We start from the raw sequence: 27,553 nt of genomic DNA, 5'->3' as shown, positions 1-27,553 counted from the left end.
GTGGTGGCTGGCAAAACATCTCCACTGGAATTCTTGACCCAGAAGGTATAGGGCTTTTAAATAAGAGTAGTGAGAGTCAACTGAATTTCTTATTTCAAATATATGTTTGAGTCTCGTGTGCATATAGCAAGTATTTGCGTAGCAAATACAAACTGATATAAAATTAAATCAAACAATTCCAATCAGGAAGCCATTCAGATGGAAAAAAAAAAGTCAGTGCCTTCCTAAGCCAAATATTAATTACTTTTGGGTTACCTGATGTTTTGAATTCTCTGCATTACTGTTCCACTTTGGACAGAATCAGAAGTTGCTTCTATCTCTGAAAATGCAATATCTGCCTTTTTGTGGACCCAGCTGGCTTTTCCCTATGTTCTATGAGTCCCAAAAGGACTGAGCACATTGGATTGTCAGTAAATAAATTATTACTGCTATGCATTAAATAGAAATGTGTAGTCCTAAGAAGGTTACTATAGTACTGACAGTCATGCTATGACTACCTTCCTTAGTGAAAAAAGGCCCAAAATTGGTCAGATTCAAAATGTGATATGTAAAGCAGGGCATTTGGTAAGATAATAATGCAGATAATCATCTCTAATGCCCCAAGTCTTAAATGCTAAATGTTGTTGTTGCCATTGTTATTAGAGTTAAACACCACTAAATACTCTAGGTATTTAGGTATCTAGGGTAGTGTTCCTCAACCAGGGGCATTTTCCTCTATTTGGTAATGTCTGGAGACATTTTTGATTTCATGAATGGGTGGAGGATGCTACTGGCATCTAGCGGACAGAGGTCAGGAATACTGCTAAATACCCAAATAACGCATAGGACAGCGCCAGCACAACCAAAAATCATCCAGTCCAGAATATCTGTGGTGCCAAGATGAAAAGCCCTATTCTAAAGGTGACTATGAAATAATTTAGGGTATTCTGTTATTCAGTTGAAGCAATGATTATTTCTCTACAGAAAACACTATGTAGCTGCTCTGATTCCCCCAGAGGTATGGCTCCTACATCTGCACTGAGTACTAAATAAGATTGCTATCCTAATCTCTGTGCACCAAACATTTGGATCTCAATATAGAAGCTAAGCCTCCCATATGAAAACAAAATCACTCACATCAATTGGGTTCAGCATAGCTCCTGGCTCATTTTTGAGAAATGTATCACTTGGTTCTCTCCTCTGTATTGTTAACGAGACCTCACCAACAGATCAGTGAACTTTAGGAACATCACTAACAAGTTCTGGGTTATTTGCCTCATTGGCCACAGAAAAAGGGCCATAAATGCCACGTGAAAAATCCTTGGATGCTCTCAAAAATTATAGGCCTCAGAAACATTGCAGGGAAATCAACCTCTCTAGTCTATATAAGTCACCAGAATGTAATAGGAAAAGAGCATTTTGAGGAGTAGGCTTCCATCGCCCTGGATGGCTGTTTACCTGTAATACTACTGCTCTGCACACTATCATTCTGACTTGTGGATATAGAGGTGGCGCGTGTCCACAGATCCTTGGGGAGACGCCCTGCAGACTGAATGTTAATACTTTGGCTCATTTTCGCATTTACCCTCTGTTCACTGTCAGACCGTTGCCAGTGTCTTCCACTGACTTTCTCCATTTCTTTCTGACAGCTGAGCTGCAAGATTTTGCACTTTTTTCACCAGTACATGATGGCATGCAACTACTTCTGGATGCTCTGTGAGGGAATCTACCTGCACACACTCATCGTGGTGGCTGTGTTCACTGAGGAGCAACACCTGCGTTGGTATTATCTCTTGGGCTGGGGTATGTATTTTTTCCAGCCACCTTCCCTTCTGTCTGCATATTTACAATCTTCTACTCTTGGTCTCAGAGAAGAGTCAGGGGCCTAGGTCTTGTGAGGAATGGTGGGACACGGGTGGGGGCAGGAGTTCAGTCTCCAAGAGAGCTCGGTAGAAGCCCATCAACAAGTTCATATGGACTGTGGCCAGCACAGGGGTCAGTGCAGAGAAGGAAGAGTATGATTATGTGTTTCTGTGGGAACAGACCAGCTAACAGACAGACAAACATGCTCTGATTGAGAGATATGATTAGATCCTCCCTTCAGTTTTATTTATCACCTGTTTGTAGAGAGTCTCACATTTTGAATTCTGTATCTCCTCCATCCAGGCACCACTCCCCTTCCTCAAAAACATTCCTTCTTAGCAATCCATCAACAACTCCTCCAGTGAAAAGTCAGGTAGAAGAGCCCCACTGAACAATAGACACAAATAATTTCATGGGACTCCAAGGGGAGCCACCTGACACCAGTGCATGGCAATGACTTTGAAAAGCCTCTGGTTGATTGCTTAAACCATGGTCACTTCTGTACATATTGACTAAGGGTGCTGAGGTCCATGAGGCTACTCTAAAATTTCTCCCCTTCACCAAGTATGCTAAGGTATGACTCACTCTGGTGGAAGGAAACTGGGTAGGTAGTGAGGCAGGAAGAGGGAAAAAGCTTTGGGACAAAAACTCATGCAGTGCTATCAAAAAAAGACACATCCTGTGAACCTCCCAGACCAGAGGAGGATCCTGACTGTAGAGCTAAAGGCTTACTCTTATTCTCCACTAATAGGGTGACGATGGCTCTTGGAGCAGGGGCTGTGGATTGTCCTCAATTAAACCTGCCCTTTAATGCAGCATTTTGGGGGACCCCTAAAAATATTGATAAGAGAGGAAAAATTTAATGAGGAGAGAAGATAATCCAAAGGCTTTCTAAAAACATGACCCTTTGTATTTAAACCCCTACTCAACAGGCATTGTCACCAATGTATGGAAATGTGTCTGGGAAGTCATATAAGTGACCTAAAATCTTCTATAATCTACACCAGGACTGGCCCTATGCAATATTTGTTTCTATAACACCCTCCCCAATAGGAGTATATGGACTTTAACAAAACACATGACCCAAAACCAATGGAATAAGTCTATAATGGTGAATTAGTAGGGCAGATATTTGGGCAGTCTCATTGTTGAGCTAATAATGCTATGACACTTTGGTTGCAAGTAACAGAGAATACAATTTTCTAATTTAAACAAAAAGAGAAAAATTATCAGAATCTAGAGTACCTCATAGAAGTCAAGATCTGAAACACAGCTCAGCTACTGAACGAACTATACACTAAGACCAGAAGACCGGGAACACTCTCCCTCTATCTTTTGTCTCTTTTTTTCTAAGTATATGTTTTAACACTTCTCTTTGTCTACAGAACATAGATCACAAGATCTCTGCTCCCCCAGTCCTCATGGTAAACACAAGCCACCCCAAATTTTCCCGAGCTCGCATTTTTCTGTTCCAGGTACACAGAAACACTAGATACATGTTCGTCTCTAAGTCCCAATTGTGAATAGCAGGACAAGAAAATCTGATTGGTTCAGCTGAAGTTAGGGGGCCAGCCATGGTTCAATAAACCATGGTCAAAGACTTTGAAAGGGATATTAATCACATAGTGCAGACATGTCTGGGGATGGTGACCCATCCAGAAAAAATGGGAGAGGGGTTTTTTTGCACTAGAAAGCCCATATAGAATACACCCCAAACCACCTCATCTTGTGGGCTACTCCTTCATGCTCCCCTCATTCTGTGACTTACAAAATCCAGAAAGATTAGAAAGAAAGTTTGTGACTATCCTGCCAGTCCCACATCAAGTGCTAGGTTCTCTTACTCTTCCTTGTCCTCAAAACAGGTCAGAATACAAAGGTCAAAATAGCCTTTTATTATGTTTTTCTTTTAGCTGTGTCCTTCCACAGAAGGCTGACCTTACCTTTCCCTGACCTTCTCAGCCTCACACATACCTTGTCAGAGATTTCTAGTCCTCCAAAGATGATCATACCAGGAATCAACTGGATACAGTTTAATGCCCCCAATAGTAATTCTGATCATCACAATAGTAATGATTGGTGCTGGTCAGATAGATGACTTCCAACTGAAGACCTGAGAATAACATTATACTCCCAGCCTGCCACACACACACACACACACGCACGCACGCAGACCATTTCTGTCTGATGTATTTTACTTATTTCCAATGAAATAAAATTTATGGCATATTTCTTGTACTGGTTTTGACTATTCAAAAACATCTATCTGCCATACTCAGAAAATTTTCCATGGAAGCAAAAGGCTATAAATTTATTCTTGCCCATGACATTCAGCAGAGATGAGGGCACCCTGGAAGGAACAATTTATAACTACTCTTTCCATACTGATGCATTGTGAATTAGTTATAAAACTTTTGACATCATCAGAGACAGCTTGATGAAGACATCTGCTTAACATGCATAAACAATTCAAGGGGAAAAAGGAACAAGCTGTTCAGCTGTATCAAAAAGAAAGGAATAAATATAAGTAAAATGTTTATGGAATACCTTAACCTTTCTTAATCAGAAAATACTTAAAACTTTATCAGAATGATTGAAGTGGAATCCTAAGGAACATTGCACTCAGTAAGGTAAGCATAGAATCATCAATTTAAAAGCATGAGGATTTGCACTTCCCCATAGATAGATGTTTGGAAAGACAGATAGTCAACCAATAAAGTTCTAAAATGTAATTATTTTTTAGCATGCCAGACATAAATCTATCTTTCTCTCCCCCTACACACACACACATACACACACACTCCATAATTCCACCAAACTCTTCACCATCTCTAAGAACAAAACTGAAAGACAACCATGATGATGCATTTTAAAGCAATAGTTCTGTCTTAGAACTTTAGGCAAGTATTATCTTTGGTCGGGGTAAAACAAGTAAAAGTGCAACTGAAATGACTTCTCAAGAAAAATAGTGTCACAGAATCTTTAAAGAATTTAATGGAGCAGAGAAGGCATTTCCACTGGATATTACTTTTATTGTCCTTTTGAAATTATTTCACACCTAAACAGTATGATAGATCCCAAATTTTACAATGCCATGAAATAAGGCATAACCTGTGCTTCGAAAAGAGTATGAAAGTGGAACAGCGAAGATTTAGCCCAAGAAAGCTATGTCCTCAGACCTAACTTTGTTTCCAGGTGACGCACACCCCATCCATTCATTTCAGCTGTGAATAATATTACCACTCCAGGATCTGGAACAGATCCTAAAAATCATAAGAGACATAATGAACATCACCCTCTGGGACAAAAGTACCTGGTCGTTCAGTTCTCTACAAGAGAAAGTGAAAGAATGCTTCTTTTGGTGGTTACTCCCTTACAAATCTGCACAGGACCACTTACTAGTTGACTTCTCTCAAATTGAAGCAGTTTCAAATAGTGAAGTTTAGCTCTCAGAAAAGTCACTTATTTTACAACCCTCTTCAAATTGATTCTTCGCCTTGCTGGTTCTCCTCTTGTTATAAATCAAAGAAGGAATTCCCCCCATGGACTTTTACAATGAACACACAGAATTTATCTAGTTCCCTAGAAAAAGAATCCTAGGGAGAAAGGATTATTTTTACTCTCACCAACTTTAGTGGAAGGAAGGGTTGTTACAGCTCTTGGGGCCCGGGGGATGAGAGGAAGAGGAAGGAGAAAACAAACTGCATAAAAGAGACATCAGTGGCTAGAGCAAGGCAAAGAGCACCAGGAATCAGCAGATATGGGGTCTATGCTCCTCTGTACACTAAGGAACACATTTTCCTCTCTCCAAAATTATGTGGTGAGAGTGAGATCTCCATATGCTTCTTCTGCTGTTTAATTCTAAAACGTAAGTTTCAGAATAAATCCAGAGAATGAATTTCTGTTTTTAAAACCCAAGTGGGGAAATGCTATGTTAGAACTGCTGTGAATAAAATACAACTATATTTTGTGCAAATAGTCTAACTCAAAGTTCTCCCAGGCCAAGCATTTAATCAGTAGCCCTATTGAATTATATGCTTCATGGGTTAAGAAGCTGAGGCTGTTTTTGCATATAACTCACAGAAAATAAGTGTGGAGGTCTAGGGGCACCTGGGTGGCTTGGTCGGTTGAGCATCCGACTTCAGTTCAGGTCATGATCTCGCAGTTCCTGAGTTTGAGCCCCATATTGGGCTCTGTGCTGACAGCTCAGAGCCTGGAGCCTGCTTTGGATTCTGTCTGTCTGTCTGTCTGTCTGTCTCTCTCTCTCTGCCTCTCCCCTGGCCACACTCTTGTCTCTCTCCCTCAAAAACAAGCATTCTTTAAAAATTAAAAAAAGTGTGGAGGTCTAACCCACTTCTCAGATACATTTCTTAATCTGATGATAATTTTAAAAAGTCTTCCCACAAATGTCTCAACCAAATCAAACAATATTCTGTTGGGCAGGGGTACCTCTGAGGAAAAAAAAATTTTGTTTTACAAGAATTACAACTTTATTCTAGATTACACTGATAGAATGAAAAATAATTTTGAAAACATGTACCCTGACAGAATGCATTGCCAGTCACGACCTCCATTGTTCCATTTATAAATTCAAAGTTGTTTTTTATTAGCCCTTCAAGTTTATTCAGGGAAGTGGATGGTAAGCTGCCTTAATAAGGGTTCTGCAGCTAGAACTTACAGAGGGTAGGGAATGCAGTACTGCTCTGAAGTATTCTTACAGAAAGAAAACATGATCAATGCATGTGATATAAACAGACAAAAACACAAGAAACCTACAAAAAACACTATGAACATCATCGAGGCATTCAGAGCACTCAGGTGATTGCCTCCATAAGCTGTCCCAGGTCACTTCCCTCCATGGTGACCCAACTCCTCTCTATAGCAGAATCCAGTTCACACTCAGTGAAGAGCTTTCTGGTCTCAGCTAATAGTTGTCATCATCATCACCACCACCACAGACAACAATGATACAATAGTCATAGTGAGAGTAATAATGTACCTACCATCTTGGATAATTCATACAAGGTTTTTAATTACCTAGAAATGCTCTTAACCAAATTCTGAAAACACATGATGTTCTAACCAAGAGCATTTTTATCTGGTTTGACCAACAATACTTTGTGCAAAAACATCAGGGAAATCTTTTGACAGAGACATTAAAATTTGCCACTGTTTTTGAAGATAAACTACCATTTTCCATGCAACCCTACTTGTAGCTTATGACAAGACACTAGGTGTGATTTCTGCTTTCTCACATTTTTAGGGTTCCCACTGGTTCCGACCACTATCCATGCTATTACTCGGGCGCTGTACTTCAATGACAAGTAAGTATTTTGATGGTTTTTAAGTGAACATATTTGTAAATAAAATGCATTTATATTCATGTATTCCCTCCCTCCTTATTTTTTTATTTTTTATTTTTTTTAGCTGCTGGCTGAGTGTGGAAACCCATTTGCTTTACATCATCCACGGCCCCGTCATGGCAGCACTGGTGGTGAGAATTGCTTTTTTATTTATTTTGTTATTGTTGTTGAGAATTGCTTTTTAAATCCATTATTAAGTGTTACCTCTTTGAGAGGATTTCTGTAAAGACGGATCTATGTAGCATGTGTATTCGAACTTCAAAATTAGGCTAATTTAATGATAATCTATAGTGAGATAATCTGTAACAACTTTATTTGAGGGTCTTCAAATGAAAAAAATAACATTTAACACAACTGGGGAAAGGGCATAAGTTCATTTTTACACCCACAATAACAAAAATATAGTTTTTAATGCTACAACTTTGCTTTAAACAATTCTATAACTAAATGCTTCTAGTTAAAAGTAAAGATCAAGGGGCTGAGGAATGATAAAAAATGTTTCTGATAAAGAAAGTGAAAAACCGCAGAGTCCATCTGCACCTTTTCCCCTGGTCTCTGCCAAACAAAACCATCTTTCATTTCATCTTTGGTACATGAGCCATCGTTGGAACTCCCTCTCAGCAGACACTTAACGTATTTCAGGCACTTCTCATACGCTGCCATGCTGTTTCTAACAGCAACCCTTCAAAAAGCAACCCTTACTCAGTAGGAAAACTAGACCCAAAGATTCAAGTAAACTCACCCCAAATCACCTAGGCTAGTAAGAAGTTAGGGTAGTGGAGAATATGACCATCCGCATCTATTTCCAAGCTCTTTGTTTCTACCCAACGTTTACTATATGGTGACCAGTGTCAGAACCACCAAATTTAATATTTAGACATTAGTTTTCCCACCAACCTCAAAGACAGTATTTTCCTGGGGTACGAATGAGAAAAATAAAAACAGTCTGAGTCATACACCATGTTCTGCTCCCATACTGAAGAAGTATTCATTAGTAACCAGTGTCTCCAGTCCAAAGCCAATTTCTTCTGCCCTCCTCCAGAGCAGTGATGTACTTACCAGCCTGACAGTCCTCACAAAGACCCACCGATGTAGGTCTTGAATATTTCCAACACCTCGTAAGAGTTTATTTGTTAATAAAGGTCTCTCTCCTTTACTGAATTTTTTTGGGGTAATCATGTTACTTCTCTTCCAGGTTGAAGAATCATTCTAATCATTTAAAAATAAATCATCAATTAAATTTTAAAAACAACTTTGGTTTCAAAACTAATCATCATAGCCAAAAGTAGTTTGGCAGCCACTAGAATGGCTAATATTAAAAAGAGTGACCATACCAAGTGTTGGCAAGGGTGGAGAACTGGAATTCTCATCTAGTGCTGGAGGGAACATATAATGAAGCCACCTCTTTGAAAAATAGTTTGGCAGTTTCTTATAAAGTTAAATACATGCTTACCATGTCAACAGGCAGTTCTCCTCCTGGGTACTTGTTCAAGAGAACCGAAAACATATGTCCACACAAAGACTTGTATGAAAATATTCATTGCATGCTTATTCATAATAGTCAAATTGTGGAAACCATGCCAATTTCCATCAACAGTAGAATTAATAAATTATCTGTATTACCCATATAATAGAGTACTAGTCAGCAATAAAAATGAATGAAATGTTAATATATCCAACATGCATGAATCTCACCGATAATATGTCAAAGCAAAGAAGCCAGACACACACAAAAAAAGTACATACTATATAATACTCCACTTCTATGGTAATAGAAATTGGTGGTTGCTTGAGGTGGAGGGGAGGGGTTGTTGACCACAAAGGAGCAGGAGAGAACTTTCTGGGGTGATGAAAATGCTCTTTTCTTGTTTGGAGTGGTTGTTACACAGGTGCATACCTTTCTCTAAACTTTTGGAATGTAAACTTAAAAATCTCCATTTTACTGAATGTGCATTATACCTCAATGAAGTGATTGTCTTTAAAAAGATGTTATGAAAGAGAAAAGAAGGCTGGGTTCGCTGTCTCCACTACAAATACTTTACAAATAAATGTCTCGGTCCTCATTTCAGCCTTGGTTAAGTAGTCTTGCCTACAGGGAAAATCTTCATAATGCAATGACCAAAAAGGAAGATCGAAAAGTGTCATCTATGATGCTCCTTTGTAAAAACGTAAAAATCAAAGTAAAGAATAAACCACCCTCCTTAGAATTGAACCTAATATATTTACATATGCAGGAATAATATTTTATCATTTGGAAAAAAAAAAAAAGAAATGTTAATTCAGGTCTGAAAGGGTCTGGTCATACTGATGTTCCCAGCAATGCTTAGCAAATTACACCATGTCACAAGCCATCCCTCATGTCCTGCAGAGGTCACATCTGCTCCCAGGAATAAACAAGAACTGAGGAAAGTGGGCACCCTTCAGTAGTACTGACATAGATGATTTCCTCAAAACATCATATCTTTGCAGGTCAATTTCTTCTTCCTGCTCAACATTGTCCGCGTGCTTGTGAGCAAACTAAGGGAAACCCAAGAGGCAGAATCGCACATGTACCTGAAGGCTGTGAGGGCCACCCTGATCCTGGTGCCCCTGCTGGGAATCCAGTTTGTCGTCTTTCCCTGGAGGCCATCCAACAAGATGCTTGGGAAGATCTATGATTACCTGATGCACTCTCTGATCCATTTCCAGGTAAAGAAGCCAATAGTGTATTTATTCAACTACTTGCTCAGCTAGTTGACATAAGGTGAACCCTTTTCTAGGCCTCATATATGATTAGAAGGACCTTTTCAAATATATGCAACCTGGAAGGGATACAGCTTCTGTCTTTCTCACTGCCTGTTTCCCCTTTTTTTGAATCCCAAAACTGAAGAAGGAAATAGGGGGAGTATGAGCTTTGAGAACAAATCTTCCTAAGGACAAACATTTGTCCAGGGATGGGCCCACTGCACAGTACTGAGGACAGAACTTCTATTCCCACCATCCTTTCAACCTTTCCTTCCCCTCTCCAGTATTTTGAGGGCCACATTTGTTTTTCCTTCATGAAGGGGAGTTTTGAAGATCAACATCACCAATGTCAGTCAGTTTCCCAACCTGGATTTCTATCATCATAGTCCCCAATGCCAAGAAAACACAGGGTAGAGAAGCACATGTTTATATCAGTATGAAATGCCTCCACTGGACCCCAAGCTGGAAGCTATATCCCTTTAAAATGGAATATTCTTGTAATAAAACACTGAATATGAGTGCTGTAATTATCTTTTCTTGAGCCTTCACTTGCTGTTGAAACAGTGAAATGTTCCTCTCCAGGCTATTTATATTGATTCCTAAATAACATAATGCACAGAAAAATAACTTCAATTCTATTTTTCCTCCTTTTTTAAGGGATTCTTCGTTGCCGTGATTTACTGCTTCTGCAACAACGAGGTAAGCATGCATTTCACATAATACCATCACTCATTTATATAAAGCCAGCACTTTACAGTTCCCAAAGGATTTCTGTACACATTTCATTTGCTCTCACTTCTATAGTTGACCTCGCAGGGTTTCATGACTTGAGGAATCATGTTTTTTCCATTACTTGAAGCTGCATCTTATCTGTGTTTCTATGGTACAATTGCAGATACTATCCAGACAGGCAGCTAAGTTCTGATTTCCTTGGATGGCACCTTAAGTTAGTCAGTTCCTTGAGCAGGAATCGTGAAAGCTATTCTGGATTCCCATAGTAGGAGAAGTCATGCTCCCATTCCTTTGGAAAACCCAACTGCTCACTAAAGCAAAACCAATATCCAGCCAATTTGTCCTGCTTCGTCACTTTTTTTTTTCCCATTGTTTGGTGCCGGTGTCATATCACTTATTCAACATTTTGAAAACAACCCTGAAGTTAAGACTCAAAAAGCATTCTCAAATAAGTAATTTATTATCTGAATATTTAGATCAGTAAAATCTAGAGATCCATATGGCCAGTGTTTTCAGGGGTGGGGGGAGTTAGTCAGAGTTCCCTTTCTTCCAATGAAATCTCTCCTGGGACCCCAACTGTAAAGCATAAAAATGCCCCTGCTTACTGTCCCTGGGAAAGCAAACTGGTGGAACCACTGTGGAAAAACAGTATGGTGGCTCCTTGGAAAATTAAAAATATAAATATCATATAATCCAGTAATTCTACTACTGGCTATTTACCCAAAGAAAATGAAAACACTAATTCAAAGAGATAAGTCCAACCTTAAGTTTATAGCAGCATTATTTACAATAGCCAAGATATGGAAGCAGCCTGAGTATCCATTGATGGATGAATGGATAAAGAAGATCTGGCATATACATACAATGGAATATTACTCAGCCATAAAAAAGAATGAAATCCTGCCAACACATATGTTAATTATACTTGAATTTAAAAAAAAGTGGAGCTGCTTAAACTTGTACCACAGAATATCCAGGGCTTCAAGAAACATGGTTTGTAAGCTGCCTCATTTTTTAGGTGAGAAGTCTACACTCCAGGAAGAACATGTGACTCGCACAATGTCACAGTCATAGTTGTATATTGTATAACGGTGACTAGAACCCAAATTTCCTGATTCTTAATTAAATGAACTGCCTCTTCCACTGCTCTATAATATGTCCATGATTCCTCCCTGGAGATTTGTTGGCGTATGTTCTCTAGTTATATACCACATGAATTTTAATGCACAATTATTTTTTATAATTTTACATTAATTCCTATTAAGAATAATTCTATACCAAGGCAAATCAGATTTTGTTAAGAGATAAACAAAAATATTATTTTTCTATTACAAACGAGAATGGTTTTCTAACCATAATCAATTAACATTTAATTGATTCTCCATTCTTTATTTCTTCAGTTAAATAGTGAGCACCTATAATATTTTGCTGTTTTGTGACCTATTATTTATCTCCAACCTCGACATTGCATCGTGGGATTTTTGTCATTCTCATTCTCCTTTTTAATTGGTACATTTTATTCCTCCCTTCGTCCATTCATCCATAAACTCATTCCTTCATTCAACAAAAATATATTATGTATTCACTATTGCTGTGGGCTAGACTGAAGGCCTGGGATAGAAATGAAAAGACATCTTTCTGCTGCCAGCTGTTAAAGTGTCTCTCTTCCTTTGTTTTTTGTTTTGTTTTGTTTTGTTTTGTTGTTCATTTGTTTGAAGAATAGCAAAAACTAATAAAAAAATAAATAGGGCTTAGGTCACCTTATCTTTAATCAGTTTCTGTGAATGTATGTCACCTTATCTTTAATCAGTTTCTGTGAATGTATGTCTCTGTCTTCTGAGTTGTTACAGGTGCCATACAAAATAAATTTTCCCATCTAAAGCAATACCCATATAGGGCTAATATAAAAACCATATTCAGAAGGGGCATGCCTTGAAAACATTAGAGGATTGCAAAATCCTCTAGTTTGTAAAAATACCTCAGTACTTACTATGTTTTAACCATGATGCTGTCTTGGGAGTGTCAGGCATAGAAAGCAAGCTGAGGAGTGCTCCTGAACAATTGAATGTTTCTAGTTCATTTGAGTATGTTATCTCTGCTTTTTGAAGTAAAGAAACTGTCTCCATTTTAATTAAGATTCTCTTACCAGGAGAAGCTACAAGTGTGACATTTCTAATAAGATAGAAATTGTTTACTGTGTCAAATGTAATGTCACAGCCCCATGAATTTTAGGCCTGTGGATCTCAGCAAGGCCCTCTGTGAACAACCTGAAACACAGGCAGGGCACTTGAACCTGCAGGAAATTCTTGCAGCTGCATCTGAGACAGAGTTGGGATTGGGCTTTGCCTACCAGAATGTTAAGAGATTTCCGGGGTTAATATGTCAGTTAGATTGTGAAGATTGAAGTTTTTGTTTTTATTTTTTATCTGTATGTTATCAGCGATTCCTGTTATGCAAATGGATCAGATAGGATGAAAAGACTAGAAGCAGGAAAGGAATTTGGAGAATTACAGTAGTAGGAATCAGGAGGTAACCATGAGAGCGTGCTTATGGATCAAATAGTTCCTACAAGTCTTCCAAGAGTGTGGACATTGACCATCCAATTTCAATAAATTATTAACTATCTAAGGGACCTCAAAAAGATGATCACAGCTATAAAGATACTCAAATGTTTCCAAGCCACAGCTTAAAAATTGAGAGAGCACTAACAACACAGTGAATGTTCTCCCTTTTTCATGTTTCTTGCTATTGTCCATGCATTATGGCTAAAATAGTTTGTAGATCAAACTAGCATGATGAGGAAGATTTCAGTTTAAGATTGGAGTGTGCGAAAACTGACATTATGCTAGCACCCCCTGTTGAAACTCATGGTGGCTCCCCTCACTACTGAGGACCCTAGAGATCATTTTACTCTGTAGTCTCCTTGACCAGGCCCTGCCCCTGTTCTGATTACACCAGTTTTCTGAGGAGCCACCTGAGGAGCCTGGGAAGTCAGCCTCCTTTCTTCACACTGAGAAGGGCCTGTGAATCTGTCTTCAGCTAATGTCATAGCCACTGCTCAGGCACCAAGTTGGACATGGTACCAAGCCAAATGTGGGACTTCTTTATGGGGCTATCAATTTCTAGAACTGTGCTTTCAAAATCATAAGAGCAAGATTTATTATATTGGGGTGTTTCTGTTATTCCTGCTTTCTTTCTTCTCCCCATGTCCCCAGGTATTTCCCCCATGAAGGGGAAATGCAAGGTCCTTTGTGTCTCTGTATTTCTCTCTTCTCTTCCTCTGGGGCTTAGAAGGGTTTTGGGCTCCCCACTCCCCTTCCTGTCTGCAAGGAACTCTCCCTATGTCACATCCTGTGTGTTCTCTGTACTATGGCTTTTAGTAAAATTCTGTTTTCAGAGAAGTAAGGCTTTCACTTCAATGCAAAGGTAAGCTTTTCTATTTAGAAATTCTCACTCCATAAAACCTGGTTTTCAAAGCTTGTCCTTCTAGAGACTCAAGAAAGTCAGCTTGGAGACTCAAAGCTAAGCAATGATTTTTCTTGTTGTTGTTCCAGACCAGTGTTCTCAAACTTAAGTGTGCATCAGAATCACCTGGAAAATTTGTTAAAACACAGAGTGGTTGGCCCCAACCAGAAGAGTTTCCTATTTAGTAGGACAAGAATGGGGCCTGAGAATTTGCATTTATAACCATTTTCCAGGTGATGCTGATGCTGCTGATCAGAGAATACACTTGGTGAACCTACTCTAAACAAAATCTAATTTGTTCTTCAAGCAATGAATGACCTTCACTTAATGAATGAGAGGGTTGTAGGGTAATGTTATTTAAGAAACACAATAGTTAAATATTTTCAAAAATATTAACCTTATTATAGATGATATTTATTTATTTTTGCCTTCTAGAACAGGAAAGCTTCCCCAAACATAGGAAAGTAGGTAGTGAAAGGGAATTAGAAAACCTTGATCTTATAATCTTGCAGTACCCAATTACCTCAAACTGTAAAACATGTAAATTCTGTAAGATAAAGACTAGTAAAGATAATGCTCCCAAAGGATGAAAAAAATATCAGTGGCAACTTTATGAATAATATTCAGAAGTCCCCCTCAGCATCTAATTAACAGGAGTTAATAGAGATCCAGCTTCAAAAAGTCATATAAAAGCATTTAAAGCATATAGTTACTTTTTAACTTCCCAGTGGATTTAAAGTGTTTTTAAAACTCATGATTTTTAATCTTAAATTTAGATGGCAGCAGGTCTATTCAGTTGTGGCATCAACAAGGGAAGGCATGAGGGAGGAATTTTGAAAATCTTTTCATCCATTGAATCAAAACTCCCTGGGAGAAATCCCACCTTCCATTCAACAGTATATAACTGCTGGTGCTTATACTGAATTTAAGCAAAACCAAGGCCAAGGATAAAAGCATTTAAGTCCAACCATGAAGATTGCAACCTGATTTTCTTTTTCACAAATGTAGAAACTGAGGCCCAAATGTACCAGCCTTATATAGATGGTTAATAGTAGAGCCAGGTGCAATAATTATGTCTTCAAACCCTCAGTCCAGGGCTCTATTTTTAAAGGTGGCAATAAATAAATTGATATAATTAGGGAAAATGTAAAGTGATCTGTGTTAATTGCTTTTAGAATGAGTGATGAATTTATACAATTCAAACTTTGTATATTTATCCCATTGGCCTCTTCTAACATTTCTGATGCTTTTCAGGAGCAATGAAAAGTCTCCCTGTTTTTTTCAATCAGATTCAATGCCCTTATTCATGTGATCAAAGCAGCATCAAGCCTAACCTGTGGTATTGTAGGAGATAATTGCCCTATTAAACTATAATTATTCAAGTGTCTTTTACATCCTGTTAAGGGCCTATTCTTATATGTGTGGTTTACAAATTGAAGCAGATTGTCATCTTCACACAAAAGAACAGGTTTATAATTCAGGAATGCAATTATAGAAGGCTATGAACATTTCTGTAATAATAATATTAAAAACATGAAATAGGTCTCAAACCCTTTGGCCTCATTTACACAGGGTACTTCATTAAAATGCATGGGCACTCCAAAGGGGATTATTTTAAAAGAACAGGTGAGAAAAAACAAAGACTTTTTTTTTTGTCTGCTGGCACTTTTACAAACTCACTCTAAACTTACACTGTCTGCCTTGGATACTTCTAAATATTGGTGTAAGTTTTAGTTATAAAGACAATGTTGGTATTTGAGAGATGCTGAATCCACAGAAACTATCAGTTCCCTTTGTCTGGGGACATCGCTTCTCCAAAAATATGCTGAAACAATGTATTTCCTATTTCCTCAACAGGGCATTTGATGGTTCCTAGATTATGAACCTGGCATTTAAAACATTTAAGGACCTAGACTTAATAGACACTACACACACACATGCACACACACACACACAGGAGGAGAGGGAGACATACCAAGCATTATAATATAATGTCGCAAGAGCAATAATGAATGGAGAATGAGTGCAACAAGAGCACAGAAGAGACTCCTAACTCTGTATTAGAAGGTTAAGAAAAGTTTCCAGGGAAACAGAATTGAGTCCTGAAAACACAAGTTTTGGTGTTAGTGAAGGGTGGGGGGAGGGGCATTCCAGTCAGAGGGAACACAGTGAATAGAGGCCTGATGGGAAGAAACCATATAGCTGGTGGAGAGAGACCAGCAGTTTGTTAATATTGGAGAATCAGGGTCAAAGCAATAAGTGGCTTAAAACCACTTTGGCAGAGAGATGAGCCAACTCAGGCAAACGCAGTAGAATGATGGATGGGAATCTTCCACTTCTGCCTGATGGCAGCTCTGTTCCTGGCGTCTGAGTGCTCTTACGGGACCCGAATCCCTTCTATCTGTGCCTGGCCGAGTGACTGAAATGGAGGCATTTTTGGTAAATAGCTAAAGGACAAACCCATGAGGCCAAGATTTCAGGTCACCTAGGGTGTGGACTGAATTCCTTCTGAAAAGAATAACCGTGATCAAGTTCAGCCTATCTGGAGCATGTCTCCCTACTGCTATTTTGAATGGCACTAGCTGAGTGCAGGAAACCATAGTGTGTGAAGGAGTATATGGTTTCAATTAGAAATAAACGGACCTAATCTTTCAGGCTTCGTCTTCTCTTTGTGTCTTGACCTCTAGACAGAAATGTCTCAGAGGGTTAACAAACTAGTCAATACTCAGTTATTCAGCACTGTCCTAACTGCTTTTCTTCTTTACTGTTCTGTTCTTCCTCACCTGTACCTCTTCCATGGCTCCAATCCATCCTTTTCTCTCTATATATATATTACAGCTGACATTTGTACCTCTTCTACTGATTTGCTTACAACCATAGGAGGCAAAACACTTACATGAATCAGTTTTCAACCAGCAAATAGCCTTAATAAAGAGCTAGGTCTTTATTAAGTGCTAGATAATATTAAGAGAGACACTTGACTCTCTCAAATCCAGCCACATTGTCTGGGAAATCCTTGGAGATGGTGGGTATAGGAGAGGAGTCAACGTGGGGACAGAACAGGAGAAAAAGTAGGGAATTACTGCTGCTATGCACCAGCACCATACTAGGTGATTTAAATAACCCCAATAAATCTTACTCATAACTCTGAATTAGTGTCATGATCTCCTTTTTAAAAAGGAGAAAAGCCTAAGAAAGAAAAAAACAACAACAACAACCATGGAGTCAACAAACTGGAACTCAAACCCAAAGAGCACAGTCTTTGGAGCATATGTGTAAACACTGTATGCTAGAAGACAACAGAAAAGATTAACTTAACTACTAAATTGAATTCAGTTCTGTAGAATGCAGAGCTAGGGAAGCAACATTATCGTCTGTGTTGTTTTCAGCTATGCTTACTGTAATTTTCAAATTTAGAACTTTCTGACTTTAGCATCTTCTCCCTTGTGCTCAAGATAGAGTTTATCATATTTATAAAGTATGTTTGATGAGTTTATTTACGTACTAGAAGTTTCTCAATAGAAAGAGATTGAAATTTTATTCTTAAAAGCTTGTCACTCCATTAACCAGAGTTTTACCTCGCACATCCGCTCTCAAGCCATGTTGGAGAAAGGAAAATCAACAGTATGAAGTCATTATCATAAAACCCAGAACTGTGCAATGGTTTCCATCATGACCAATAATGTGTAGGTTTAGATGAAAGTTTCTGCCTTACCAGAGGTGGTAGCAGATAAAAACTTCTCAAAATCTTTTCCTCTGATATGACATGTATACCATATTGGGTATGAAACCAAGTCAAATTTCATTGATTGGGTAGAAGAGCTAAAGAACAGACTTTTACTCAAAAGAGCAAATGACCTTGCCAGTGGTAGCTTAGGCAAGCAACTCACTTCTCCAGTTTGTAAATTCTTCTGCCAAGATGGTATGTTCCCCAACCAGAGCACATCCTGCACAGTCCTTTGGATCAGAATTACGATTCGATCTCCTTTAACCTCTGATGAGCTCCTAGAATTGTGCTCACTCATAAACAGCTCAGGTCCTTTCTGACAATTATACGAAAACAAGGTCACCTCTTCTCTTCCAGGTCCAAACCACCGTGAAGCGCCACTGGGCCCAATTCAAAACCCAGTGGGATCAGCGCTGGGGGAGCAGGAACCCCCGCCGCTCTGCTGCCAACGCTGCAGCCGCTGCTGCAGCCGCTGCCGCAGCCGCAGCTGAAGCCGGCGACATCCCGGTTTACATCTGCCATCAGGAGCCCAGGAACGAAGCCGCCAACAACCTGGGCGAGGAGGGTGCAGAGGTCATCGCTTTGGAGATCATTGAGCAAGAGTCATCCGCTTGAATGTGAAGCTTACATCGTGATCACTGAGCCTTCATTTCCTGGGAGACAGACAGACCATGTGTTTAAAGTGATCCCCATCCTCCCAGGAGCTGAGCATATCATTCGTGAAGAATTATTAAGTGAATTTGTCCATAGTAAATCTGGAGAAAGTTATCCTTGGTACTATTGCTGTGGGAGACAGTCTAGGAATGGGGTCTCCCACTGCATCACTTGTGATCTCCATCTTTCATCTAGGACCGAGATGCAGATGTCATAGTAATGCAAGCAAAGTATCCAAGAGAAACACAACTAAATTGACCTAGTTCAGAAACAGGGTGCTCCTTGTTAATCTTGAGCCATTTATAACTTTGAAAAATCAAAATCACGGTCACTACTTTTCTTTTTAACTCTAGACTTTGAATTAGAATATTTCCGTATTTGGCTATGGATCTGATTTTTAATTTTTTTATTTCAACCAATTCCAATATTACTCAGATGTTTTACCATCCACACAATGTAAACCGCACAAATTACATGACCTCTGCAAGACCGAGTGGCTTTCTAATATAGAGATGACTAAGAATGTCGGGGGACAGACTTGCATTTGGCAGGAAGGTGTAATGCTCTGAATGAAAAAGAAGTTTAGAGTCAATTTGCTCAAAACATTAGATGGGCCACCTTGTTAATTGGTTTATTAATATCATACACTCAGTTTGGTTTTGGATAATCTTGTCCACCGAACAGGTCTAACTGCTGAAGGAGCTGGCCTTCATGTTGAATATGCTTTGGTCCTTGACATTTATCCACTGGGAGGTCACAAAGAATCCATCACTAAATTTTTCACAAAACTGCCAAAAATATAATTTCTAGTGGAAGAGAATATTCTCTTTAAAGAGAGTTTTCCACTTTCCTAAGCTCCAGGATTTATAAAGCAAATCACTCTAAGGTTTATAAAGCAGATTACCTCTTGCCCTTGGGTGCTATCTAGCAGTAAAAGATAAATTTGTTTAAGACTGGTAATTAAAAGACTCCATATAAATCCATTAACTGCCTTCCACCCAGCTTCAAAGCTTAACAAGATCTCCGACTTTTCCGGGAAGATTCAGTAGGGCTAATTAGAAATCAGTTTGTAGTTGACCTCTTGTTTGCTACTATTAGCAAGACAGGAGGAGGAAAAGTAACTGCTACAAGTTTGACCATCTACCAGTTCATTTAAAATGAAAGTAGAGGTTCTTCTGAAAACCCAATATTATATTCCCACGTCTCTCTTCACTTCCTCAGTATAAAATCCTTAAAAATCCCTGAATAAACCAGTTATCATTGCTGGCACCTGAAATTCATTTGTGAATTTGCAACAGTAATCCGAGTCACCATCATTTAGTTTTGTGCTAAATGAAGAGATCCACCAAAACCCTCCAAATCTCAAGTCTCATCTATGTCCTTGATGCCACTGCCTTTCAGAGGTGATCTAGTTGTGGGAAAACAAAAAGTTGATTTGTTCTGGTTACATATTTAGTGCACCCGAAGAAAAATTATATTCCTTCAGTGAAAATGTATTTTGGATACTAAAGTGGCTTAAGCCTCCTTTACTGAATGTAAAGGAGGAACTGAAAAGAAGGTATTTTTTCAATCACAGTGTTTATGTAGTGGTGTTCCTATTTTCGTTTACAAACATGGAAAACAGAGTATTTGAGGCAGCTCTAGTACAAATGTGATAATATATTGCTAAATATTCTAGACATTATTGTGCTATTATAGTACGGGCTGAAAAACAACACAGCTTTCCGTAGAATTGTACACAGTGCCAAAATGATGTGAAATGCTTACGCTATGTATATCTATAAATTAATACAGAGTATGTTAAAAGCAAAAAGATGTATATGTGCCTATTTTTCTAAAGAAATATATTCTTCATCTTTCATTACATTCATCTTGTCTCCTGCTCATTCCATGTTCAGTTTTGTGGGTTTTTTTGTTTTTTTGTTTGTTTGTTTTTCATTTCAGCCATGGGCTGCTAACATCCCATTTAGTTTGTGTTACAAGAGGGGGAAAGATAATCCAAAAGCATAGGTTAGAAAACTTATGTGCAAAAACATCGAGATTATTGCCTTTGTCAGTGTGATCATCTAACATCTTCAATTTGACTATAAACTCCAAAGTACAGCTCTCATTCCCTTGATAATACAAAAACCACACACAACCTTTGATCTATATTGCATAAGTTTGGGAAGCACAGCAAAGAAATCTAGGGCAAAAAGTATCAAATCCTTTTATTGTTCTTGACTTTTTTTTTTCATTATTCTGGGACGAGACTTGAAACTGTCCAATATCACATCAGATCATTAGAATTGTTACGATCATTGATTTTTAATATAGTTTTGGAGAGAGACTAAGGCAGGATAAAAGGCAACTAACTACATGTCATTAGAATGCATAAAGGCCACCACTGGAAAGGTTTTCATATCTGGAAAGCATGAAATGGAAAGATGAGGATGAAATTAGAACTGTGACAGACTAATAATGGGGGACAGGAGCCATCTGTAGGTTCTGTGCAGTTCAACTATTGTCCTCATAAGAGCTGGAGAACTTTTTCAGAAAAGATACATAAGGGCTATATCTTACTCTTTGTGTCCCAATAGGCAATACAGATGAATATTATTACCCTTGAGATCCTGAAAAACAAAAGGAATTTTCCATCATACCATAAAACCTGATTCTTCAGCAGGCAACCTGAACTCAGGTGGTCAGCTGCCCACCTGCTTTGATCCCTACTACAAAAAGATCCCAAATAGGCCTTTGGGTACACATAGATATCATGGTTCTTAAAAGAGGAAAGATGTTGAGAAAGAAATAACAGAAATGCTATTGTCATGAGGCTCCAGACTTTCTCATTCATTCCTTCATTCATTATCATTGATTCAACAGGCATTTCACACACCTTCCATTTAACTCTATGACAAATATTTATTTATCATAGTTATCAGGGCAAAGTTTCTTTGCAGTGGTGACTGCTTCTTTCCTGGGTCAATGGTATGTATCAAAACCTGCCAAGTCAACCATGACCCTAAAACCATAACCATGGATATCTTTGGGGTGGGAGAACAATGGGACAAATGTGGTTGGAACTGGTAGCTGAATGTGACCTTTCCTCCTTATTAGTACTGGGCAGGACAGCTCAAGTTACAAGAAACATTCTCAGAACAAGATCTCTGCATAAATACCTAGCAAGGACTCATTTTCTCAAGAACCAGGTCTAAAACAGTGATTCTTCCATTGGCTAGACTTATTATCGGGGAGTTAACACTTCAGACTTTCAAATAAGCATATTCATGAAGAGAGAAAATCAGAAGCCATATTTAGAAAAGCAAGCAGATAAACTCAGAAGGAAGGTCCATTTGTTATTTTGAAAGAGTAGACAAGATGCCTCCCTCCTAGTTTAAGTTTACATAAAATTGATTTTACTGAACTAATCCATAGATACCTTGTGTGTATGTGCAGCAGTGGGGCAAACATGGGGTAACAATAACTAGAAGCATAAAAGAAAGAATGATAATGTGTGCTTGTGAGAGTCAAGCAAGGTAGAAAACCGACATTTGAAAATGAAGAACTATCTTTCTGATTATGTCTGTTCTTCTGGATATAGAATTTACATGTGTTTAATACTTATGAATAGTATGAAGCCTCAAAGGAGAGAAAACACAGTTCAACTTGGGAAGATTTTCTAACATCATATATTATTGCCCCATTGAGATTAGTGAGCATCTCTGAAAGATTTCAGAGATTTTTTATTATCTTAAGCATTGACCAGTCTCATTGGCCAGTCTCTTAGGTCACTGAATAGTGTCCATTTCCTCCCCTCACAGAAATTCAATGCCTTCTCTCTAACTTTCCAGAAATGCTTTCACTGAGACTCAAACTGTGCCCCAGCTCTTGGCTGACTGACCAGCAATGCCACTGCATGTCCCTGTAATCTCCTTTACTGAAGAGACTTCCTATTTTATTTGGAGAAATTGCTGCCAAATAAAATCTCAGAGTATTACAAGTGAAGCGCTGAATAGAAATTCAGTAAAACCAGTTGAGATGTCTTTAATGAGGGGAGGGGAAAAATATGTTCAAAATATAATGTCAGGAAATCTGTCTCCATCCACTCCTGCCAGACTGGCTAATCAAAACTAGTGCACCAGTCTCACACAGAGACCCTGCACCTAAACATACACCCAGCTGCAAACTCTTGAAATGTGTGTACAGCAGGGTGGGTGGTTACTCCCAGGGCTGCAAGCATTTCCCTGCTGTGCCCATGCATTACAGCTTCTGCATGCTGTCATCACAAGAGGGTTATTGTCATGGGGGCTTAATGTTATAGAGAACATTCCTTGCATAGAGATGATTTAAGAAGAAAAGAATAAAGAGCGGAGGCTGGGTGGCTTGGTCAGTTGAGCTCATTCAGTTGAGCATCCACCTTTTGATTTTGGCTCAGGTCATGATCCCAGGGTTGTGGGACTGAGCCCCATGTTGGGCTCCACACTGAGCATGGAGCCTGCTTGAGATTCTCTGTCTCCCTCTGCCCCTCCCTGCTCACACGGTCTCTCTCTCTCTCAAATAAATAAAATGAAAAAAAAAAAAAAAAAAAAGAAAAAGAAGAAGAAGGACAAGAACAAGAAGAAAAGAAAGGAACACCAATCACTGAAAAACTATAGTCAATATGAATAGATTTATGGGGTGCCTGAGTGGCTCAGTAGGTTGAGTGTCCAACTCTTGATTTCAACTCAGGTCATGACCTCACAGTTCGTGGGATCAAAGCCCTGTGATAGGCTCTGTGCTGACAGCATGGGGCTTGCTTGGGATTCTCACTCTCTCCCTCTCTCTTCCCCACCCCTGCTCGTGCGCACACACACACACACACACACACGCTCTCTCTCTCTCAAAAAAAAAAAAAAAGAATAGACTTACAGACATTAGCGTACCTACTCTTTGTAACAACTGAACCTGTTTTTAACCCCATTTTAGTGATGAGAAAGCTAAGTGAAAAAGAAGTTAAATCATGCATCCACCACAGTCACCTGATTACTAAGTGGCCAGGCTAGGATCTGAATCCAGAGTGCGCAGTGCCTTTGCTTTTTAAATGGTCGTCTTGGTTGGCCCTACTGCACCATCCTACACTTACCAAAGTAAGACTCTTTCCCTCTTAACTCTACCAGATTGTTGTCTCCTGTTGATTGAGAGGATGGAAACAGTTCACAATATGTATCTTCTTTGGTCCAAAATTAATTCATGGTCCACAGATTCCTTCAAATATGAGTGGATTTTAGATGAAGTGCATATTTCTATAGTTTAAAGGGTTTCTTTCTATAGTGATGACTTCTTTTTCTATCCAGAGATTTTTTCACATACAGTGCTGGTTTGGTGCTTTTCCATTTCAGATATTTGGGAGACAAAACATGCTTTGGGAAACTCTCAGTGACACACCAGGCCTAACTTGAGGTCTGCAGACTGTTTGTAGGCAGACTTCCATGTACTGATTTTCAAGAATGGAGGCCTGAACTGACAGGACAGTAAAGACCATGAACATACATTCACCCATAGAACTCAGTGCTAGGTGATGAAGGGAGGCAAAGAGTGGGGAAGATAGAGGCATGGGGAACTATAGGGTCAGCCAAGAGGGCAAACTAGTTAGGGGGGCTGCTAGCTCCAACTCCAGACATCAACCCTGGAGAAGCTACAGAAACAGAGGGGACACATGCATTTCAGGAATTAGTATTTAATGGTGGGGGGAGAAAAAGGAAAAGGAAAAAAAAAATAAAAATGAAACTCTAGGCTTCTCAAATGAGTGTATATTTTGAGGAAGGGGGGGAGAGCAGTCTAGAGAACAGCTGGAGGCCACTGCAATAAAGAATAGGATAGAGGAAAGAGTTTTATTATGTTCTGGTCTTCAACTTCTCATCGCTCTGGGACATCACCTACAGCAATAGGCCCCCTGCTGGTACCAGTGTCCACAGAACACTCTCAGGGCAGCACAAAAGCCCTAAAGGAGTAAGGAGTTCATGAAAACAAATAAGTATGCACTAAGCAGCCAAACTGGGCATTCACTCCTGCCCTTCCTTCTTCTCCAACACCACAAGACTGGCAGGTTATAACACGGGGGTGGGGTGGGATGAGGGGCAGTGACCAGGTATAAGTTGTCCAGGTAGAGTAGCAGCACAGGAAAGTATCTAGGATACTCCAAGGTGACTAGATCTTTACCCTGGGGCTCACTCCCTCCATTCTCCTTAAATTCACCAGGATCCACAAAGCCATGACTTGGTCTTTGGCTACTCCCCAAAAGACATTAGAGACTATTTACTCCAAAAACAGGAACTCCTCGGCCAAGACAATTAGACATCTCAGAAATACAACCATTCCAAAGGAAGGCCAACAAACTGAACAAAGTATACAATAGAGATACAATAGTATACAGAGTGATTAGGAAATGCTGATGAAAAATTCCAAATAAGCTTGAAAACATATATTGATGGGCATAAATAAAAATTATTAGCAATACAGAAAGAAACAAGAAATAATATAAAAGAACCCAGGGGAATACTATTTATGAAAAATGCAATAGCTGAAATAAATAACTCTACGTGCAATAATTGAAATGAATAACAGTTAATTAGTAAGATGGACATTAGTAAGTAAGAGGATCTGACTAGGAATCTCCCCCAAAGGATGCAGTAAAGAATAAAGAGATAGAAAATAGAAAAGAAAAACTGAGATACAGAGGTAGAAGTGCCAATGTTAGACAACAGGAATCCCAGAAGGAGACCAAAAACATATAATGGGGAAGAGGAAATACTTGAAAAAATATTTTTTTTTAATTCTCCAGAATTAAAGAAAGATAAGAGACTCAGATAAGAAAAGTTAAATATTAACAAATAAATACCCCACACTAAAATCCGTATTGATGTTGACAAGATTGGGACAAGATCAACATGATAATCAAACAAGCTAAAGCTTTTTTTCTTTTATTGGTGCTCTGTGAAGGGGCAGGGAGGATAAAGATTGGGATAATTAAGAACGCAATATGGGTAAATAAACATGAGTATGGGTCTCTAAATGTATGAAATAGTCATAATATAACATTATAATAAAGTGGTTGTGGTCACCAATTAATAACAGAGAATCTCATATTAGATTTAAAAAAATAAAGCCCCACAATGTGACACACACAAGACAAAAAGAAAACAAAAGTTTGGAAATGGGTGGGAAAAGTTATGCTAGGGAAATATAAACCCAGAGAAATGTGGGGTCATCTCTTAATATCAGACTAAATAGAATTCAAAACAAAAAAATCATAAAGAACAGAAAGAAAATTATGTACTAATAAAAGAAATAATTGCACAAGAAGATTATAACCATCATAAACTCATATGTACCCTAAAATACAGCTTCAAAATACATCAATACTGAAAGAACTTCAGGAAGAAATAGGCAATTTACCAGTTGTAGTTGATAATTTTAACACACCTGCTTCAGAATCTGATAGGTAAAGCAAATATTACAAGTGTTACAAAAATATCTGGAAAATATAACTACCCAAACTCAACCTATTGAAAATATATTAGCTATGCTCAACAAACAGGAAACCTGAATTCTTTTTGAGTATAGACAGAATGTTTACAAAAAATAGCCATCTTTAAGATCATAAAGAAAATCTGTATTTATTCCAAATGATTAATACCATTCAGAAGATCTCAGACCATAAAGCAATATAATTAGAAATTAATAACAAAGTTATAGGTTGAGGAGTCTGATGTTGGAAATAATAAATATTTTACTATAACGTCTTAAAAATTATAGAATGGTGACTGACTTATATTAGTATCATATTACTTTTAAATTTATGAGACATACCTAAAGCAGTTCTTTGAAGGACACTTAGACTTTTTTTTTTTTCCCAACCTAAATTAGTTATTTAAGCCACCTCCTTCCTTGAGCAAAGGGATGGATGATCAGTACATTGGTCATCATTTGATACAAGTAAGGAAGGTGAGCATAAGGTCCCATATACTTTTCTAGCCCGTGTGCAGAGTCATGGTCCAAACCAGTGCTGTGGTCCCCACTGGGTAATGGGAAGGACACTTAAACTTTAGACACATTTATCCAAGAAGAAATAAGAGGGTGAGCTACAGAATGAAAGCAAAACAACATAAGAAGAAAATGTTATGTGAGAAAGTCCCTTGAGGCAATGGTATTTTCCATATACTCTATCAGGCAAGATATCTCAGAATTCATGCCCCACAAAGGTTTATAGGCCAAATTAAGATTGCTCAAATCATGCAGTTTTTTTTAATCAGCTGAAAACACTCAATGAGAAATTTAGAGAAGAAGATCTTAGAATAGAGTACAGCAAAATAGACTAACCATACTACCTGAATCCTTAGTGTTTGCATTTCTTCTCTGGGCCATATATTCCCATAGATATGAAGACCAGAGTTGAGGTTTGAGCAGTGAGGCACAGAATAGGAAAGATGCCTAGAGCCAACATATGGTACTTGATCCACCAGACAGATGCAAGACTAAGTACTCATGGCTACAATTGTAGCTTGCCAATTACCATAATTAACAGCTATGGGTTTTATCTTCATTTCTTGGGCAGAGGACAACAGGAACTACAATAGATGTCACCATTGATGGCATATTTAATCTCATGACCACTGAATGTCTTAGAAGCCTAATGTATATGTACAGTATCACTAATACTGGGGTTTGTATGCCTTGGTATCTTTAGTGATCTTAAATACTTGGTGCCTTGTCGTCCCTCCATATCTTATAGTCTATGTTAAACACACATATGCTCCATTCAAATTATTCTACATCTAATATAGCTCACAGGTTACTAATCTACTTATTATTCATACTTCTCATTTACTTTCTTTGTCTTCTATAGCAGAATTAAATGTTCTAAATAACTCATCACACATGTACTTCAAGGGATATAGGTTTCAGAGAAGAAGTCAATAAAAAAGAAAGAACAAAAAAGAGAAGGACAACAAACCCAAATATTTAGTTCTTCAAAAAAAATTATTAAGGAAAAAGGCCTCTAATGAGACTGATCAAGAAAAAAAAGAGG

General features: G+C 38.5%; 1 protein-coding gene across 1 annotated transcript in view; it reads left to right on the top strand.

The window, feature by feature from the left end:
• CALCR (calcitonin receptor) overlaps window positions 1-18,519 on the top strand; it is a 60,429-nt gene extending 41,910 nt beyond the window's left edge. The window contains exons 7-12 of the mRNA XM_042927578.1: window positions 1,629-1,782; window positions 7,103-7,163; window positions 7,267-7,333; window positions 9,672-9,890; window positions 10,584-10,625; window positions 18,208-18,519. Of these exons, the coding sequence (XP_042783512.1) occupies window positions 1,629-1,782; window positions 7,103-7,163; window positions 7,267-7,333; window positions 9,672-9,890; window positions 10,584-10,625; window positions 18,208-18,465 (801 nt within the window). The 3' untranslated portion in view covers window positions 18,466-18,519. The remainder of the gene's footprint in view (window positions 1-1,628; window positions 1,783-7,102; window positions 7,164-7,266; window positions 7,334-9,671; window positions 9,891-10,583; window positions 10,626-18,207) is intronic.
• The last annotated feature ends 9,034 nt before the right edge of the window (window positions 18,520-27,553 follow it).

The sequence above is a fragment of the Panthera leo genome, chromosome A2 (genome assembly GCF_018350215.1).
Source record: "Panthera leo isolate Ple1 chromosome A2, P.leo_Ple1_pat1.1, whole genome shotgun sequence".
Classification (NCBI taxonomy): domain Eukaryota; kingdom Metazoa; phylum Chordata; class Mammalia; order Carnivora; family Felidae; genus Panthera; species Panthera leo.
The sequence above is the reverse complement of the archived record's forward strand: the minus strand, read 5'-3'. Positions and strand labels throughout refer to the sequence as shown.